This window comes from Eubalaena glacialis, chromosome 1 (genome assembly GCF_028564815.1).
Source record: "Eubalaena glacialis isolate mEubGla1 chromosome 1, mEubGla1.1.hap2.+ XY, whole genome shotgun sequence".
Taxonomy (NCBI): Eukaryota; Metazoa; Chordata; class Mammalia; order Artiodactyla; family Balaenidae; genus Eubalaena; species Eubalaena glacialis.
In genome coordinates, this window is record NC_083716.1 from 81,580,417 (window position 1) to 81,600,619 (window position 20,203).

The following is a 20,203-nucleotide window of genomic DNA, read 5'->3' on the forward strand; positions in this document are numbered from 1 at the left end:
ATTTTATCACTGAGATCTTTCCCCAAAGCACTGCAGAATATTTTCCAAATATCTCACTGCTCACATGTCCATCCCAACAAAATCTATAGAATAGAATCTTCATGATTAACTTAGACTAATGTGGATTTACCCCTAAATCATCTGGGGGAAGGACGGACAAAGGGACAAAACAGCCCAGCAACTAAGAAGAAGGGATTGGCTGTTGGGTGGGCAGTATCTCTTGGAACTGCTTTCAATGTGTTCCAAGGAAGCAAAGGAAACAGTAGGACAAAGGAGAGAGAGACAGTATATTACAGTCTATTAAATTAAATACAAATACATAGTTCCTTTGTTATATACAACTCAGGTTACACACATCATGCCTAAATAGATACAGCAACGAAGCACCAAGAATATGACAGAGGCATTTCATTATACACCACTACTTTTTATTTGTAGAATGCAGTGAGCATTACTGTTCATAACTGATGTTAACCTTTGTGAAATTTATGTAAATATCATTGTTATTGATAGCATTTACATTATTGACTGACCCAAGGCAGCTGAGTAACCTCAGAAAAATATTGTTTGGCTCTTTTATGGAAGTGGAAGCTCAGTAAAAATGGCCATACTCATTCACATATGCCAGCAAAGTCAGAAGAAAGGTAAGCAATATGGTTGTAAAATAGCATATACTGGCCATACTACAGAGAGACTCTGGTAGTATTTAGAATAGGATTGATACAGAGGTAGTTAAAAACCTCACAAAAACATATTTTGGCTTCTTTATTGAAGAGGCCATTCAGCAATAATGGCCATAGCCATTTATTTATATCAGGAAACGGAAAAAGGGGTATGTGGCTTGTACTTTAAATTTTCCAAATGTATTTTCATAAATACACAGTGATGTGCTACTGTAAATATGTGACTACAGGTTCTCTGAGAAAACAAAACCCTGATTTGTAGAGTTTGCCAATTATCATGGTGTAAATTCTCCCACTAAAGCCAAGCTACCAACATGATGGCACTGAATGTAGAGCTGGGAAGAGATATCCAGTAGCACATCATTATACAGTATTCACCATGCAGATTCAACAATACAAATAACCTAAAGAACAAAGATAACAACAAAATACTGTAAAGTAATTAGGAAGTGATGAGTGTTGAATACTTATTACCCTTGCTTTTTTAATGTTTAACTGTAAGTTTATATAGTTTAATTTTAAAATAATGACTCTGTTTAACAACTGGCTCACAAAATTCCTGAAAATTTAACAATCAGCAGTACTTGCAAGCCAGTATAAGCTTACTGCAGTACACCACTGTGTGTTGCTATGTGTGTATAAACATATTTACATATACATATGTACATAATTGTGTCAACCTATAAAGACACTGATGGTATCTAGTGTGGGAAATATTAATATAGACCATAATAGTTACTTAACTAAGGGTTCAGAGTTTCTCTTCACAAGCATGTTGGGCTCTAATATACATATCAAGAATACCTCAAATTTCTATGATATTAGCATACTCACATAAGGCCTGCAAACATCAAGGACTCTTCACATAAATGTTTAATGCTGTTGTCATTTAACTTTTTTAAACTTCAGATTCTGTGAGTATGACTGTAAATGAGTATCATCCATTATATTTACAATAAAATTTCGGCATCACATCCAGAATATGGCACTACACAACATAAATTCTAGATAAAGGTTTTTGCCATATTATTTAAATGAATTTCCCCTCAATATATATTTTCTGATGGAAAGTTTTAATTTTTCTTGAAAGCTTTCACATATTCAAAACATTATAAGGTTTTATTCTAGTACTAATTATCTGAAGTACAACAAAACCTCACTTTCTAATAATTTGTGGCATTCTTTGGGTTTCATTAATCTCATTTTAAAAACCTGTATAACGAATTTGAAAGAGTGGATAAAGGCTTCAGAACGTTCAGGATGCTGAAAGAGCTTTCACCCTTGTGTGAATTCTCTGATGTTTAGTGAGTACTGACCTCTGACTAAAGGTTTTCCCACATCCATTACACTCATAGGGTTTCTCCCCTGTGTGAGTCCTCTGATGTTTAGTGAGAGCTGATTTCTCACAGAAGGTTTTCCCACATTCGTTACATTTATAAGGTTTCTCTCCTGTGTGAGTTCTTTGATGTACAATGAGGTTTGATTTCACACAGAAGGATTTCCCACACTCATTACATATAAAGGGTTTCTCTCCTGTGTGTGTTCTCTGATGCACAGTTAGGGCTGACCTGTGGCAGAAGGATTTTCCACATGCATTACATTCATAGGGTTTCTCCCCTGTGTGTGTTCTCTGATGTTCAGTGAGGTTTGACTTCACACAGAACGTTTTTCCACATTGCTTACATTCATAGGGTTTTTCTCCTGTATGTGTTCGCTGATGGTTGGTAAGATGTGGTTTCTGACAAAAGGACTTCCCACATTCAGTACATTCATAGGGTTTCTCTCCTGTGTGTGTTCTCTGATGTTGAGTGAGGTTTGACTTCTCCCAGAATGTTTTCCCACATTCACCACATTCGAAGGTTTTTTCTCCTGAGTGAGCTCTTCGAAGTTGGGTGAGATGTGACTTCTTGTTGAAAGTATTTCCATTTTCATTGTGCTCATAAGGTTTTTCCCCCATGTGTACTATCTGATGTCTAAAGAGGGTTGACTTTTCCCACATTTTGTGACTTACTTTATATTCATGGGGGATCTTTCTTGTGTAATTTCCCTGATGGATAATGAAAGCTGAACTGTCACAGAAAATTTGCCCATATTCATTATAAGGGTTTTCCCCTGTAAGAGCTCTCTGATGCCCCAATCTTAAATCCATATAGAAGGACTTCCCACAAATACTGCATTCGTATGGCTCCATTTCCAAATGAGTTCTCTGAGATAAATTGAGCTTTAAACTTTGGATGAAAGTTCTTCCACATTCATTATATTTACAGTGTGCCTCTCCTATCTGAGCTTTCTTGTTTGTGAAAAAGTCTGCCTCCCCATGGCAGCCTTGTCCATTTTCATTATACTCAAAAGGTGGGTCAAAAATTGGCTGAGTGAGATCCTGGCTACGATTGAGGACATTCTTTTTTTGATTATATTTATAAGATTTCCCTCCAGTAGGAGTTTTCTCATGCCGAATATCAAGGAGCAATTTCTCATATACATTAAACTCATCAGGCTTCTTTCCAAAATAGTTCTTTCTATTAATAATTAAGCCTGAAATATTTTTCAAACTCATTTCACATGTGTCACATATCTTATACAGAAAATTTCTTGAAGGAACAGATTCTGTACCTAGATTTAAAGTTTTCCTTACTCTGTCACCACTATCTGTACTTAACGTTTGGTTGGTGAAAGCAAGTTGCCAAAAAAGTTCATCTTCATTTTCCTGGCTGCTCTCTATCAGGTCATCAACTTTCCAGTCTTCTAGAAATGAGAAAAATAACCACATCTTATAAATCCTAGTACATTTATAATGGAATTGGACTTTTATACTAATGCCCTATTACACAGTCAATTCTTTTGTTTAGGCTCAGTTTTCTGGTGTAAACTAAATCCAAGTATACATTTCCTTTACCCTTCTGGTTTGAGTGGAAAATAAATACATGCTGCAGTGGAATTCTTTATTAATATAACCTTTAACACTGGAAAGAAAAAGGTGAAATAAATTCAAAGCACAGGAAACCGGTGAGTGGCTGATTCAGAAATCAGGAAGCTCAAGAGAATGGAGTGAGCCCAACAGCGACGTTGAACACTGAATAAAGTGATTTTGAAGATTAGTAGACAAGGGCTTTCACGGGATGAACTATGTTTGGTGGAGACAGACAGTCTAGTCCTAATCCCCTCAGACACTGATTGCTGGGTGGGATTCCTACTAGAGTACTTGCTTCTACTCTACACATCAACACCAGACTAAAGTTCTGAAAACACCAACTTCCTCAGGTTCAGAAGAATTGTCCGCTAGCCCAGGATCTAGTTTTTCCTTTAATTCACAAGGAATAATTATGTTTTTAAATGCTGTAAGAGCAGCAGGCTAGAGAAGGTGAAATGAACTCAAGACACGGTGAGCAAGGGATAGAGATTTTCTGAGCATTGTTCATGTAGGGAGCAGGAAACTCCGAGAACTGGATGAGTTCAACAACGGAGGTTTTTTGTTTTTGTTTTGTTTTTTTAAAGGAAAATAGACTGTCTGAGAAACATATTAGAGGAAGTACTCAGTTTGATAGAGGCAGATTATGGTTTCTTCTCCTTATCTTCCCACAGCTTGATTACTGTGGTAGGATCCTCACTAATATGCATGTTGCCATTCCTCTTTTTCCCATTTGATATAGCAACATCAAAATAAATTTCTGAAAGCACCTATTTCCTCATGTTTTAAGGGACAGTGCTTTAACCCAGACTCTATCTAGCTGTGATTCACAACACAAATGCCCAACAGGAAATACAAAATAGAGGAGGGGCAGACCATCTCTGCAAAACGACCAGGTTCATTTGGTTTTCTCACAGCTGTTAATGAAGTTATCCCAACCATCAAGTCATATGTTTCTTTACTTCAGTCTGCTGGTCTACTTTTCCCCAAAACAATTTTGTTTCTAAAGCAATACTGATTTTTAAGTCTGCTTTTATATCTAGGTTTACCTTTTACAGTGAGGTTTTCTGCTTTCATATCTAGCCTCATCTGTGGCTTTTACTTACTGGTGAGACCCATAATGATCACATTTTTCTATATGGTTCTGAGACCTTCAACAAACTTTATCATAAAAATTCTTTTCTATACTTTACTGTTGGTACCCAATGCAACAATGTTAATTACGTGTTAAAAAAAAAAAATCTAGAACAGTCCTGAGCCCACTGCTCCAAAGACTAACTGACAATAGTTTTTATCCTGGCAAACACAAATCAAAACAAAAACTAGATTCACAGTAAGAGTTCAAATCACAATTCCACAAATCCATTAAAAAATATCTGTGCAACTCTAGCTGGAGCGCTCATAAACTGTTCATTCCCAACAACACACATTTCACTTAATTAGCTACACTCCAGCCTTGGCTCTCCTTGGGACCTGGACATCCTTCAGGAAATGCTACTTACTTTAATTTAAAATAACAAACCACAAAAATATTAATAAAAGAACAAAAGCCAACAAACTCTACAACATCCCTACCACGTTTAGCTTCCACTTGCTGCCTTAGAAGAAGTTACTGTCTGTTTAATTCACTGTAAAATAAAACAAATCCAGTGCTCAATGCTAAATCCTTTGTCATGACCACAGTCTAGCTCTTGACAGGTGTTACCAAAATCCTGTTTCCTCTGACTTCACTGAGGACACACATTAATCCTTCTTAGAAAGTAATGTGCATATGAATTATTTCCAACCTGTACATGAGGACAAAATAAGGAAATGTGCATTTAGGAAGAGTACTATAGAATGCTTTCTGAATGGATGAAAAAGAGTGATCTCTTCTAAACTTGGCTCAACAAAGTAATTATTAAAATATCAGAATCAGGAAAAATATAAAAGGGCCTTCTCTTTGGGAAAACAAAATCTCAACAATGATAGAAACCCCAAGCAGCAGTCATATGATCAGGTCTGAGTTTTTGGGATACAGATACTAGTGGGTTAGGGTTACAAAATGTGGACTATTTAAGTTGCAGCAAAAAATTGATCTCTAACTTAAAATAAGTGAAATAATAACAAGCCATTACTATATACCATGCAATGTTTAAACACTTTACATTTACAATTTTAATTTTCTGAAAAGGCAAAATAAACAAAAGTAAAAGTTATAGAAAAAAGATAAAATATTTATAAATGAAATTTAAGACATAAGATAGTATGAGGTTTAGTATAAACTCTGAAGAGCAGAAAGAAAGACTCTGAGATATATAGAACAGGACCACATTGTGACAGTCAATGGAAGGAGACTGTAAATTCATTTATTAATAAGGAGCAACTTTGTTAGGCTAGTGAAAGATAAATTGGATGCTTTAGGTAAAAAAATAAAAACCAACTAGGAATTAGATCAAGTCAGGAATGACAGAACAGAGACACAGTTATGGTTTTGAGTGACATCAGTGAAAAGTGAGAAAATGAAGAGATGAAGAAGATGGAAAGGAAAACAATATCAGGAGTATTTGAAAAAACTCGTAATAGGGGATAACGGGTTCCACACCCTGATCCCATGGTTGCCATTTAAGGCAGTAATGGATGGTTGAATGTTCCTTATTTGACCCCTGGGAAACCAGGCTCTCTAATTTTCTTGTACCTCAGACTGTTCGTCTCAGTCTCCTCTAATGACGAGATTTAATGGATTTACACACCTTGTAAAAGTGGTACCATCCTAGGACTACCTCTCTCATTAACAATCACTCTCTAGAAAAGGAGACAGCAAACTATGACTGCAAGGCAGTGATCCTAGAACTAAGGATGTTTTTTATGTTTTTAGAGGGAAAACAACAGAAGAGGCAGCAGGGAGGAGTGAGGAGGAAGAGGAAGAGGTAAGAGGAGGAGGAGGAAGAGCAGCAGCAGCAACTGAGACCATGTGTGGCCCAGGAAGCCTAAAATATTTACTGTCTGGTTTTTTACAAAAAAGTTTGCCTATCTCTAATCTAAAAGTCTTCATCTAGCCCCAACATTTAACACCACCTAAAGCTGATGCCTTTCGAATGGATACTTCTAGGTCTGGCCTCATTACGTACTTCATATGATATATATATGAAATCTCCTTTTCAATCCCAGATTCTAACAGTTACCTCAACTTCTTGTGTCCAAATGTAAAATTTGTAGTAACTCCCCTATAATCTCTCCTCCAAATTTTCTCTATCTCAGTAAATGGTACCCTAAGTTATCAGGTGCTTGAGACAAATCACTGGAATCATGCTCAACTCCTCTCTCTCTCACACTCTGTATCCAACCCAATAGCAAATCCTCTTGGCCTCATCTCCAAGATATATGTACAAATCCACCATTTCTCAGCACTTCCAACATAGCCTTAGCCACTAGCCTCTCTCCTCCTGAGTACATAGTAGTGTCCTGTTATTCCTTCCTTGCTCGTGCCTAAGCATCATCTACCCACTACATATTCACCACACAGAAGTCAGAGAGATCCTTTTAAATTGTAAATCCAATCTTATAGCTTAATCTGATTTATGTTTACTCAAAAAAGCCTGAGGATTTCCCACATCACTCAAAATAAAATTAATGGGTCTCCCATGGTACATGCTACTTATGACATCATCTCCTACCAATCTCCCCCAGGCCTCCTCACCTCCAGCCACACTGACATCCTTGCCATTCCTCAAACACCCTAAGAGCACACCTGTCTGAGAAGTTCAGCACCTGATGTTTCCTCTGTCTGGAATACTCAGAATCCACAGAGCTCACACTTTAATTTATTAGAGACTTGTCTATTGTGGACCTCATCAAAAAGGTTTTCTCTTGACTTCCATACCAAATAGCACATGCCATCATTCTCCAACCCCCTTTCCACTGCTTTAACTCTCTACAGTATTTATCACCACCCAACACCATGTGTGTGTATACAAGCATGTATAACTCCATACACACACACACACACACACACACCTACAACTACACACACACGTATGCTTTTCTGTCCCTCACTGTAATAGACACTCTGTGATAATAGGGACATTCTTTTAATTACCTATAAACATAGTTGGGTCATATTGGGTGCTCAGCATATATTTGTTAAATGAATATATGGAAGTATTGCATGAACACATACTACCTAAAAAGAGATGTCCAAAGACAATACAGAGAAGGTGAACAATTTTAAAAGATAAAGTAACCAAGAAAAATTATCTCAGATGAAGCCAAATGAGTTTGGATTATGGATATAGGTAAATCACTCTAAAATGTCAAAGAACAAAGGGAAGCATTTATGAGTGAAAGTGACATATGGAGGAATGTGATTAAGGTAACAAAGGGATGTGGGCCAACTGTCCTTAATCACTTCCAAAGGTCTGGGGCTAAAAAATGTTCTTTTGGAAAAATAGTTCAAAGTTGATAAACCATAAACCAATGCCCTAAGATCTCATTTCCTCTGGCTTCCATCTGCCTGTGAACTCACTAACTCACCTGAGCGGCACTGTTTTGGGAATCTTTCCTCTAATATCCAAGGTTCTTCTCCTTGCTCGATCTTGAAGATCACTTCTGGCTTAGTAATGCAATTCCCTGTAAAGAAAATAACACAGGACTATAGCTGAACAGCCTGGCTTCGGGGACTCTGAAAAAATGATGGGGAAGGAATGTATAGCTTCAGGAGCTACCTAAAAGAGGTACCTAAATGAACCAATCCTTAAAGAGGTAAGAACACAGCATTCTTTATAGTGGCGAAAAGGGATCAGTCATCTGATCCCTTGAATCTCCATCAGAAAATTCCACAGGGAGTTCTTATGTTTCATCAACTAAGAAATGCATGCTACTCGTTCACATGGAGAAAAAATTCTTACCTACTGAGACAAGGTGGCTGTAATTTTCCAGGATCACGTCTCTGTATAGTATCTTCTGAGCAGGATCCAGCAGGTACCACTCTTCCTGGGTGAAGTCCACACACACATCTTTGAATGACACTTGTTCCTGTAACAGTATATTCCTTTTCTATATGAAATTGTCAGAGCTCTCTAAGTGGTAAATATTTAAAAGAACTAATCTCTTTAGAGTTTACTAAAAATTGGTATATAGGATTGCCTTCTTTTATGCTATCCTATGTAGGAAAAAAGTAATATCTTGTACAAATTGAGTTTCCACTAAGGGGGTGGAACTAGCTGCTACAAATGTTATTCCTGATAAGGAGACATACACATTAAATTAGAAATTGTAGGAGCTAGCATTATGCACAAAGTAGACTGGGGTTACCAAGAAAAAATTCTTTCATATTATCTTTTATATTATAAAGTTAACTGTCACTAAGGAAGTAAAACTTTCAGTTGTTAAAATGAACAGAGGGATTAAAATTAATACGGTACAGGCCCTAACCAAGCTCAACCCGTGACTGATTAAAGTGACCAGTCCTGTACTCTACCTGCCCAACAGAGAAACAGATGAATCCTCGCCGCTAAAAGAGATCATTTTCTGGAGCCTCTCAATATTTGTGTTGTTAAATACAATGTTCGGCATCCAATAAAAAATTTCATGTTATATGAAGAGACAAAGACCAAGGAAAAAAAGAAAATAAAAGCGTACCCATAGGACACTCAGATATTGGAACAAACAAGAACTTCAAAATGAGTTATGATTAATATGTTCAATAAAAGAGAGAAAAATATGAACAAAATAAATGAAAGGATGGGAGAAGTTCAACAGATACATGGTATGTGTGTTGTGGAGAAAGAATTAACAGAGCAGGCCTGAGACTGCTATCCTCTGAAAGATCTGCTACAAGGGTGTTCCTTGGCTGGCATCTGGGAGCTTCAATTTCAGGAGGGTTCTCACCAGTCCTTGATAAGAATGGTTCCCTGAGCCTAAACTGTGTAAACAATATGGTTTATGCTGCACACATACATTCCTTCTGGAGTCTGGAATTTTGTTATATGCTAAGCAGAAAGCACCTATGTGACTAGCCCCTGATAAACATGCTGAACACTGAGTGTCTGTTGAGCTTCCCTGGCAGACATTTCACATCTGTTGCCACATCTCACTGCTAGAGGACTTAAGTGTGTCCTGGGAGAAGACTCTTAGAAGCTTGCGCCTGGTGTCCTCTGGACTATGCCCCATGTGCCTTTTCCCTTTGCTGATTGTGCTTTGTATCCTTTCACTTCAATAAGTGATAGCACTAAGTACAACTACATACTGAGTCATCTTAGCAAATCACTGAACCTGGTGATGGTCTTGGGGACCTCTGATACATGTGTATACAAACACACACAGATACATACATACTTGCATAAAATGGGCATTCCAAAGTTGAAAATTACAATACCTGAAATTAAGAACCATTAGACAGGTTCAAATCATATTAGAGAAAGAAGACACAATCTGAAATATATTCATCTAACAAAAAGAGTATCAAAATACATAAAGCAAAAACTGGTAGAACTGAAAGGAGAAATAGACAAATCTATAACCATAGTTGGAGTCTTCTATCTTGAGCGATCAAGCAGGCAGAAAATCAGTAAGTATACAGATGACCTGCACAGCACTATCAATCAACATGATCTAACTGGCACGTGAAGAATATTCCATCCAAAAAAATAAAACACACATTCTATCATTCTATTCTAGCTCATATGGACGGACCATTCACCTAGATAGACCACAGTCCTGGCCACAAAACACACCTTAACAAATTTAAAACAATAGCTATCATACAAAATATGTTCTCAGACCACAATGGAATTAAACAGAAATCAATAAGAGATAGCTGAAAAATCCCAAATAGTTGAAAATTAAACAACATACTTATAAATAACCTATAAGTCAAACCTATAACCTATAAGTTTTAAATAACCTATAAGTCGACCTATAATAATCTATAAGTCAAAGAAGTCTCAAAAGAAATTTTAAAATATTTTAAATGAAATGGAATAAAAATGAAAATACCATGTATCAAAATTTGTGTGATGCAGTGAAAGCAGTGCACAGAGGGACATTTATAGCATCAAATGTATATATTAGAAAGATTTAAAATAAAAAAACCTAAGCTTCTATCTTAGTAAACTAGAGAAAAAAGGCAAATTAAGCCTAAACCAAGCAAATTAAAGGAAATAATAAAAATTAGAATAAATCAATTAAATTAAAAATGTGAAAAAAATACAAAAAGCCAATGAAAGCCAAAGTTGCTTCTTTGAAAAGATCAATAAAATTAATAAACCTCCAATCTAACCAAGAAAAAAAGAAAAAAGAGGCAAATTGGAAATCTCAGAAATGAAAGATAGGTTGACACTACTAAGCCTAATGACATTAAAAAAATAGTAAGAGAATACTACAAATAATTCTATTCCTGAAAAATTGGTAATGCAGATGAAATTGACAAATTTCTTAAAAGACACATCTACCAAATTCACACAAGGAGATACAGATAACCTGCATAGACTCATTTCTGTTAAAAAAAAAAATTGAATCAATAATTAAAACACTTCCAAAATAGAAAGAACCAAACCCAGATGGCATCACTGGTGAATTCTACTATACATTTAAGGAAAAAATAATAACAATTCTCCATAATCTCCTCTGGTAAATAACACCTCCAAACTCATTACATGAGGCCAACATTACCCTAATACCAAAACTAGATAAAGACATTATGAGAAAAATAAAGACTAATGTCTCTCAATAACATAGATGCAAAAATTCTCAAATATTGGCAAATCAAATCTGACAATGTATAAAAAGAAATACAAACCACAACCAAGTGGAATTTATTGCAGGTATGGAAGGCTGGGTCAGCATTTAAAAAAATCAATCAATATAATCCAACATATCAATAAGCCAAAGAAGAAAAATTACATGATCATATCAATTAATGAAGAAAAAGCATCTGACAGAATCCAACAGTCATTCATGATAAAAACTCTCAGCAAACTAGGAATAGAGGGGAAATTTCCCGACTTGATGAAGAAGCTAACATCATACTTAATGTTACGAGACTGGACACTTTTCCCCTAAGTGCAGGAACAGGGCAAGGATGTCCTGTCTTAATACTCCTATTCAAGTCCTAGCTAGTGCAGAAAGACCTACAACAAGACAAAACAAACAAAATAACTGAAATAAAATAAAAAACTGAAATATGATTAGAAAGAAAAAATAAAACTGTCTTTATTTGAAGTCAACATTGTCTATGTAGAAAGTCCCAAAGAATCTACAAAAAGAAAAAGAAAAAAAATCCTGGAAGTAATAAGCAAATATAGCAACATCATAGGATACAAGGTCAATATTAAAAAGTCAACTGTTTTCCCATATCAGAATAAACAATTGGAATTTCAAATTTCTGAATGAAAAAATACCATTTACAATACCACTACCAAAAAAAAAAGTATTCAAATATAAATCTAACACAATATATTACAGGGATATGCAGAAAAACAAAAACTGATGGAAGAAATCAAAGATCTAAATAAATGGAGAGATATTCCATATTCATCAATCAGAAGACTCAGTATTGTTAAGATGTCAATTCCTTCCAACTTAATCTATACATTCAGTGCAATTCAAATAAAAATCCCAGTTATTTTGTAAATACTGAAAAAATGATTCTAAAATTTATATAGGAAGGTAAAGGACCTAGAATAGCCAACGTAATATGGAAGAAGGAAAAAGAGGATATACATTACCTGATTTCAATACATATAAAGCTACAAGTAACCAAGACAGTGTGTTATTGGTGAAAGAGACACATAGATCAGTGAAACAGAACAGAGGTCCCAGGAACAGTTCCACTGATATATAGTGAACTGACCTTTTTTTTTTTTTTGTAATTGCGGTATAGCTGATGTACACTACTATATAAGTTTTACGTGTACAACATAGTGATGCACAATTTGTAAAGATTATATTCCATTTATAGTTATTATATAATATTGGCTATATTTCCTGTGTTGTACAGTATATCTTTGTAGCTTATTTATTTTATACATAGTAGTTTCTACTTCTTAATTCCCTACCCCATCTTGCCCCTCCCCCTTCCCTCTCTCCACTGGTAACCACTAGTTTGTTCTCTATATGTGAGTCTGTTTCTTTTTCGTTATATTCACTAGTTTGTTTTATATAGTCAACTGATTTTTGACAAAGGCACAATGGCATTTAAATGGAGAAAAGATAGTCTTTCAACAAATGATTCGTCAACAATTGTACATCTATGCAAAAAAATGAACCTAGACACAGACCTTACACCTTATACAAATATTAACTAAAAATGAATCACAGACCTAGAAGTAAAATGCAAAACTATTAAATTTCTAGAAGACAATATAGAACATAGGAAATCTATGTGATCTTGGATTTGGTGATGAGTTTTTAAATACAACAGAAAAAAGCACATTCCATTAAAAAAATACATGGGTTGGGTTTCATTTAAAATAAAATATTTTGCCCTGCAAAAGCCATTTGTAAGAAAATGAAAGGACAAGCCACAGACTGGGAGAAAATATTTGCAACATATATATCTAATAAAGAAGTTGCATTCAAAATATGCAAAAGAACTCTGAAAACTCAATAGTAAGAAAACAAATCACCTAATAGAAAAATGGACCAAAGATATGAATAAACATGTCAAGCAAAGACATATGGATAGCAGATAAATTTATGAACAAATGCTCAATATCATCTGTCATTAGGGAAATATAAATTAAAACAAAAATGAGATACCATGACACATCTACTGGAACAGTTAAATCCAAAACAATGACAACATCAATTTCAGTTCCAGAGGCAGAACAAGAGGAATTCTGATTCACAGTTGGTAGGAATGTAAAATGATACAGCACTTTTGTAAAATTGGTTGGCAGTTTCTTACAAAGCTAAACAGTCTTAACATATGATCAAGCAGTTTCACACCCTAGCTATTTAAAAATGTATGTCTATGTAAAAACCTACATGTTTCTAGCAGCTTAATTCATAATGACCAAAAACTGGAAGGAACCAAGAGTCCATGGGTTAATGACTCAGAAATCAATTATACATGTATGCTGGAATTGAACAATTAAGTAAATGAAATGCAGATGGTGGTAGCCAGATTGCTAGAGTGGGAGTTACAGACAAGCAAGGAGAGAAGGCTAGAATGTTCCATGTGATAATGATTACAGCAGGGGACATCAGTGTGAAATAATACTTAGCTTAATGCAAACACAGACGGTTACATACTGAAATATTTATAGGTATGTGTATATATGTGAGTTAGTATACATATATATTTTCTTGTTCAGTCAGCTGAGAGGGTCTCTAAGGAATTAGAAACCAGTAGCAATCCAGCCCCCCAATCTTGGTTTCTAATACCATGCTCCAATAAAAGGAACCAGAGCTCTTCGGGGAAAAATGGCTAATTCTAGGGCAGGAGATATAAGATGAGCCTGGAATATCTTCTACTACCAGAAAGTATAGAAGAAGTACTCAAACAAAAACACAATAATGGGGTACATCAGAAGGACACAGGAACCAGCTGAAAGTGCTCTATTTAATAACCAAGCTGAAACAATTTGAGCAAAAAAATGAACAAGGTAGTACTGGACTATAAACAAGGTAAAAAATAACTAGCCATGAGTTCATATTGATATTAAACACTGACTGAGTTAATAAATACACAAATCTCCTGTGCAGAACTCCTAATAACTTATGTGGATACTCCACCATGAAGGAGGTGTAGCATAACTCCCCACTTTCTTCCAAAGGGTACAGTATGAAAAGAGAGGAAAAAAGAATAACTTTGCAGTGGAGAAAGTTGACCACATGACCTCAGCCACGTGATCAAAAGTGATTCATCATCTGTGGAAAAGTGAAAAGTCACGTGGAGGGCATTTACCCTGATAAGATGTTACCAAATGGCACTCTACCTCTGTGGTCTTTCTCCAAGAAAACAATTACCCCAATATAACCACGAGAAAAACAGTAGCCAATTCCCAAGTGAGGGACATTCTACAAAACACCTGTCTTGTACTCCTCAAAACCGACAAGGTAATCAAAAACAAGGAAAGTCTGAGAAACTGTCACAGCCAAGTGGGGCCTAAGGAAACATGATGACTAAGTGAAATGTGGTATCCTGAAGCAGAATACCTGCATGGGGAAAAAAAAACCATAAACAATCATCAAAAGACAAATGATATACCAGAAAATAACTCATATAAAAGACAAGCATTAGTATCCCTAATATACAAAGAGCTAACCAGACATTGAAAAAAAGAAAAAAGCCAGAAACCTAAGAGCAAAATGGGCAAAAGATATGAACAGATAGTTCACAGAAATATAAAAACAAGACACCGTTTAGATACATGAAAAAAATCTTCAACCTCTCTCATAGTTAAGATAATTACAGATGTAAACTACATAAACTACTAATTTTTACCTATCAGTTGCCAAAATCCAAAAAAGTGAACCACATATTTCTATGGGAGAAGCTATGGAGAAAAAGCACTCTCATGCAGTACCAATGGAAATACAAAATGATACTATCTATAATCCCACCAAAAGGATCAAGTTTATCAATTGTATTCAACCCTCTGACCTGGCAATCTCATTTCTGGGAATTTATCTGATAGAATAAACCTACATGTACAAGGCTATTCATTAAAACATGGTTTATAGTAGCAAAAGGTTGGAAATAGTTAATAACTAGTTTAATAAACTATGGAACATTCGCAATTAAATTACCATGTGATTGTTAACAAAGAAAGATGTTCTGTTACAGAAAGATCCCTGGAACAGGCTGAAAAAAGAAGTGAAAAAAGGAAAAAAAAAAAAAGAAGAAGAAGAAGAAGAATGGGAAATAGTGTATATACTCACTACTCAGTGTGGTTCCCTGAGCAGCAGAATCAACTCCATCTGGGAGCTGATTAGAAATGCAGACTCCAGGGCCCCACCCAGATCTACTAAATCAAAATCTGCATTTTAACACGTTGCCAGGGATGTACAGGTGCATCTAAATTTAAGAAGCCCTAATAATAGATTCCCTTTTAAATAAAGGCCGGGAGCACATATTTTCTTTCAACTGAATAAAAAAACACTGGAAGGACAAACAAGAAATAGAAATAATGTATACCGGGCTTCCCTGGTGGCGCAGTGGTTGAGAATCTGCCTGCCAATGCAGGGGACACGGGTTCGAGCCCTGGTCTGGGAAGATCCCACATGCCGCGGAGCAGCTGGGCCCGTGAGCCACAACTACTGAGCCTGCGCGTCTGGAGCCTGTGCTCCGCAACAACAGAGGCCACGATAGTGAGAGGCCCACGCACCGCGATGAAGAGTGGCCCCCGCTCGCCGCAACTAGAGAAAGCCCTCGCACAGAAACGAAGACCCAACACAGCAAAAATAAATAAATAAATAAATGTATAAAGTTCCTACCAAAATTCTTAAAAAAAAAAAAATAAATAAAGAATGTATACTTATAGTAGGGTGACAATACACTGCAGTTCGTCTGGGACTGTCCCAATATATGCCAGCTGTCTCAGCATAATTGTTAATAAAACCTCTTTCACTCTCAGTGAAAGTGTCACAGTTTAGATGAGAAATAAATCTCACCCTACCTGGAGGAAGCGTCAGGTACAGAAAGGATGGGGTGTGAATTTTTACTTTTTTTTTTTTTTTTTTTTTTTAATGTTTTAGCCGCGCCAAGCGGCATGCGGGATCTCAGCTTCCCGACCAGGGATCGAACCCACATCCCCTCGCAGTGGAAGCACGGAGTCTTAACCACTGGACCACCAGGGAAGTCCCTTTACTTACTTTTTTTGTATCACTTACTTTTTTTTTAAACCATGTTAATATACTAACAATTTTTAATTATTTCATTTTTTTAAAAAAGACAAAAACAGTCAGGAAAAATAGGTATACTGGGAAGGGCAGTTGGCTAAGGATAGATAAGCAGGGGATAAGCAATAAACCCAGGGATAAGCCATGTTGGGGCAAAAGGCAAAGCCAACTTCATGAGGGGCAGAAGTTAGGAAAATGAGAGCTAGGAGGGTAGTGTCATAGACAACAACAGAGGAGACTTTCAAAACAAAGAGACTATGGACAATAGTACCAAATGCGGCAAAAGGGTCAAGTAAGACAAAGACAAAAACTGGATTTGATTACAATTTGGTGGTCTTTTCCAGAACTGATTCAGGTGAGTGGTGGTGAAGAAGCAAGACTGCATGTATTAGGTTGAAATGGAAATGGAAATGCAGAAACAGAAGCCAGGACTACCTGCTACTCAAGCTAGAAATACAAATGAGCTGACATGAGGTTTTATAAACCTTTAGAAACTTTAGAAAATGCATTTTAAGACAAAATGGCAATAAACAAAAAAAAAAACTCACCTGGGATTTGTTCATTTTTCACTCTTAGTGGAGGAGGGAGAGCTGAGGGAGAAGGAAGAAGGAAGTAAGAACTTGGCCTGCCTTGTAGTTCCTGGATTCACCTGCCTACACAGCTCCACACACAAGATACTTACTTGTCCATGTGTGGCTCCGATTTATGTTGAGCTTAGACATGATACTTTTCACTGAGTGAATGTAAACATTTGTTTCTTATTGATTTATTACCAATTTAGGTTCTGTGACACAGAAAAATTAAAAACATGAGAAGATGAGTTTAACATTGAACAGTAATCTAAAGGAGGGAACACTATGGATTTGCCAAAACTGTTGTTGTAGGGGGAGAAAAACACCTCAAACCATATTGTTTATCTGGTTATCTGCTAACACCATTAATCCTATGAGGTCAGATAATCCAAGAAACCTCTGAAAAAAGGGATGGAAGTGTTTAAGGCAAGATTCTTTTTTTTTTTTTTAAATGTTCTCACCTGCTTACAATTTTCAGAAGGATCTTTTAATAAAAAACTAACTTTGACCTAACAGTCACAAAATGAGCAGTGGCCCACGAATCTGCAGACCTGACTTTCAACCTCGATTCTACCACTAACAAATTGCATGACCTGAGCCACTCACCTTCTCAGGCTCAATTTTTTTTTCATTTTTCAAATCAGCAACAGATAACTCAAAAAGGACCTGCCTGCACTACCATCCTGCGCGTCTATCCGGCCGGGGGAGCAGGAACCTCAGCATTTCTCTAGACGCCATGAAAAATGGGACATTGAGGGCAGCTCACCTCAGGAAAGAGTGAATGGAGAATAAGGGAGGAGGATGTGTTAGGGACAGATAATGACAGAATTTCCTTAGCTATGGCTGGTGAGCCTTTCAACCCCGACCATGCCTTCACAAACTCTCCAAACAGGTGACATTTCCTGTGCAGCCTGCGTGCCCACCCATCTCAGCTCCAGCTCACCTCTCTCTTCTTAAATTTGTCTCAGACCTTCCACCGTCACACAGCCTTCGATGGCTTCAGGATACCGTGTCATGATTATACACAACAAATAACAAATGAATACATAATAAATAATAACTTGGGATCTGGGTGATGTTAGAGCCAGGAAAAGGCCTTGGTGGCTAGCTGGTCCAGCCCCCTCCAATCCCATTTCACAAACGAATTAACTGAGGAATGGAGGCCCTAGAGACTCATCCAAGCTCCAGCCGCCTGCATTACATACAAAACAATTAAATACAACAGCAGCTAACAAAACGTGAGCGCTCAAAACAACACAAAAAATGCGGCAAGCACTCTAGATATCCGCATTTTACAGCTAAGCAAGACAAATCTCCCAGCGGCTATTTGGTCCAGGAAATTCATGTATTTCCGAGCCCCTTCCTGGCGCAGTCGTTCTCTCCCACAGCCTCCCGGCGTCCCGTAATCCCAGCGCACAAGCGACGCACACGCACACGTCACTACGTGACGCGCACACACATGTCGCGCACGCGCACTCGCTCTTCCCCGCATTCCTCGCCCCTCCCAGCAGGCCTAGATCACACGTCACGCACGCGCTCTCCCTTTGACAACCCCGCTCCCTCCCCGCGGGCCTAGCGCACACGTCACGCACGCGTACTCCCCACCCGCGGCCACACGACGGCGCCGCCCGCTCAGCTCAAGGGCTGAACAGCTGAGGACTGAGCGAGCCCGTGAGTCCGCGTTCCCGCGCGGGACTGCGGCCTCTCCAGGCAGAGGCGCCGCCGCCTGCAGTCCCTTCAGTTCTGCAGGCGCTGCAGACTCCTGGGATCCTGCCGATGTTCGCGGGGCTCCAACCTACCACCCGGCACCGCTGCCTCCGCCGGTTCCCCGAGCCGCGCGGGGTCCCCTCGGCCCTCGCCCCCACCCTCTGGGGCTCACCCGCAGCTCCCTCGCCGCGTGGACCTGGAAGCCAGGGATTGTTTCCCACGAGGGGCTGGAGGCCGGGGGAAGGACGAGCCGGGAGGAGAAGGCGGGGATGCACATGCGCAGAGGGAGGGAGCGGCGTGGCGCGGTGGCAGCGAGCTGGAAGTTGGCTCCTGGCAGCTTGGGTTGGAAAAGTGGCTTTACTTTTAGAAGCAATGCCTCACTCCTACATTGTACAAAAGTAAGCTAATAGTAGTACAGTACCTAGCTAACGGTATTTATGAAGATTAAGGGCGTTTACATTGTAAAAGCACTGAGGATGGCGTCTGGCACATAAATTGTTCAGTACGTTTCTTAAGATTACCTTGCCCAGTATACACCGTGCCCACTCCTTTAGAAATCAGCTGGAGAGTTTCTGCCTTGTTGACTGTATTGAGAGATTACTATCTGATATATTCACTCCTGCTACCTGGACCCTGGATTCTGTCCGTGTCCCAGAGATGTATGTCAAAGCAGTGTGCGTTTTCGACTAGACACAAACCAAGAGAAGCAAAGTGGTACATGAATTTCATTTGTGAACGTGGACAGATGTTATTTTAGTTTTGATAAATTTATCTTCTATAATTTAGACAATAAATCTATGTAAACTAAAATAATATCTGTGAGCAGCCTAGTTATTCTCCGGAATGAGGAAAAAAGCAACCTAGCAATTCAGTATTAATAATAAAAACTGTTCCTGTGTAAGAAACTTAAACTTAAAAAGAAAGCACTTTATCATCTCTCAGAAATGCTTTACCTGGAACCAAATATACGTTCTCTTATGTGGGTATCCTCATGACATTTTTAGCACAGTATGATCATATGGGTGTATTATTTTATGATGAACTTTTCATAAAAGAATATGTAGTTAACTCTTTTTGATCAATGTCATTTAACTTTTTTTTTAATAACTTCAGATTTACAGAAGAGTTGCAAAGATAGTTCCCGTATACTCTTCACCCAGTTTCACCTAATTGTTAACATTTATTTATTTATTTTTATTTGTCTGCATCAGGTCTTAGTTGCGGCACATGGGACCTTCGTTGCAGCGTGAGGATTTCTCTAGTTGCCCGCACACGCGGGCTCAGTTGCCCTGTGGCATGTGGGATCTCAGTTCCCCCACCAGGGATCAAACCCAAGTCCCCTACATTGGAAGGCGTATTCTTAACCACTGGACCACCAGGGAAGTCCCTCTAATTGTTAACATTTTACATAACCATGGTACATTTACCAAAACTAAGAAAGTGATACGGGCACAATTGTATCAACTAAACTACAGAGTTTATTCACAGTTCATCAGTTTTTCCAGTAA

The 20,203-nt window shown here is 37.7% G+C and overlaps 1 protein-coding gene across 5 annotated transcripts; it reads right to left on the reverse strand.

Moving 5' to 3' along the window:
• Positions 1-369: 369 nt before the first annotated feature.
• On the reverse strand, positions 370-18,941 carry LOC133085072 (zinc finger protein 248-like). 5 transcript variants are annotated; one of them, XM_061181955.1, is made up of 6 exons: positions 18,868-18,941; positions 17,099-17,200; positions 16,965-17,006; positions 8,482-8,604; positions 8,104-8,199; positions 370-3,428 (listed from the first exon to the last, which is right to left on the reverse strand). In XM_061181955.1, the coding sequence occupies exons 2-6, from the start codon at positions 17,136-17,138 to the stop codon at positions 1,939-1,941; spliced, it is 1,791 nt and encodes a 596-aa protein (XP_061037938.1). In that variant the 5' UTR covers positions 17,139-17,200; positions 18,868-18,941; the 3' UTR covers positions 370-1,938. The 5 variants fall into 5 exon arrangements, with proteins under 5 accessions (XP_061037938.1, XP_061037933.1, XP_061037946.1 ...); XM_061181950.1 differs by lacking the exon at positions 18,868-18,941 and adding an exon at positions 17,932-18,481; XM_061181963.1 differs by lacking the exon at positions 18,868-18,941 and adding an exon at positions 17,932-18,481 and having other exon boundaries at positions 8,478-8,604.
• Between the last annotated feature and the right edge of the window lie 1,262 nt (positions 18,942-20,203).

What these genes read in the sequence shown, in the direction of transcription:
- LOC133085072 (XM_061181955.1), bottom strand. Translation starts at nt 17,138, where the DNA reads ATGTCTAAGCTCAACATAAATCGGAGCCACACATGGACAA. An exon ending in TCGGAGCCACACATGGACAA is followed by an intron (nt 17,007 to 17,098) that starts GTAAGTATCTTG and finishes CTTCTCCCTCAG; the next exon opens with CTCTCCCTCCTCCACTAAGA. An exon ending in CCCAAAACAGTGCCGCTCAG is followed by an intron (nt 3,429 to 8,103) that starts GTGAGTTAGTGA and finishes TCTCATTTCTAG; the next exon opens with AAGACTGGAAAGTTGATGAC.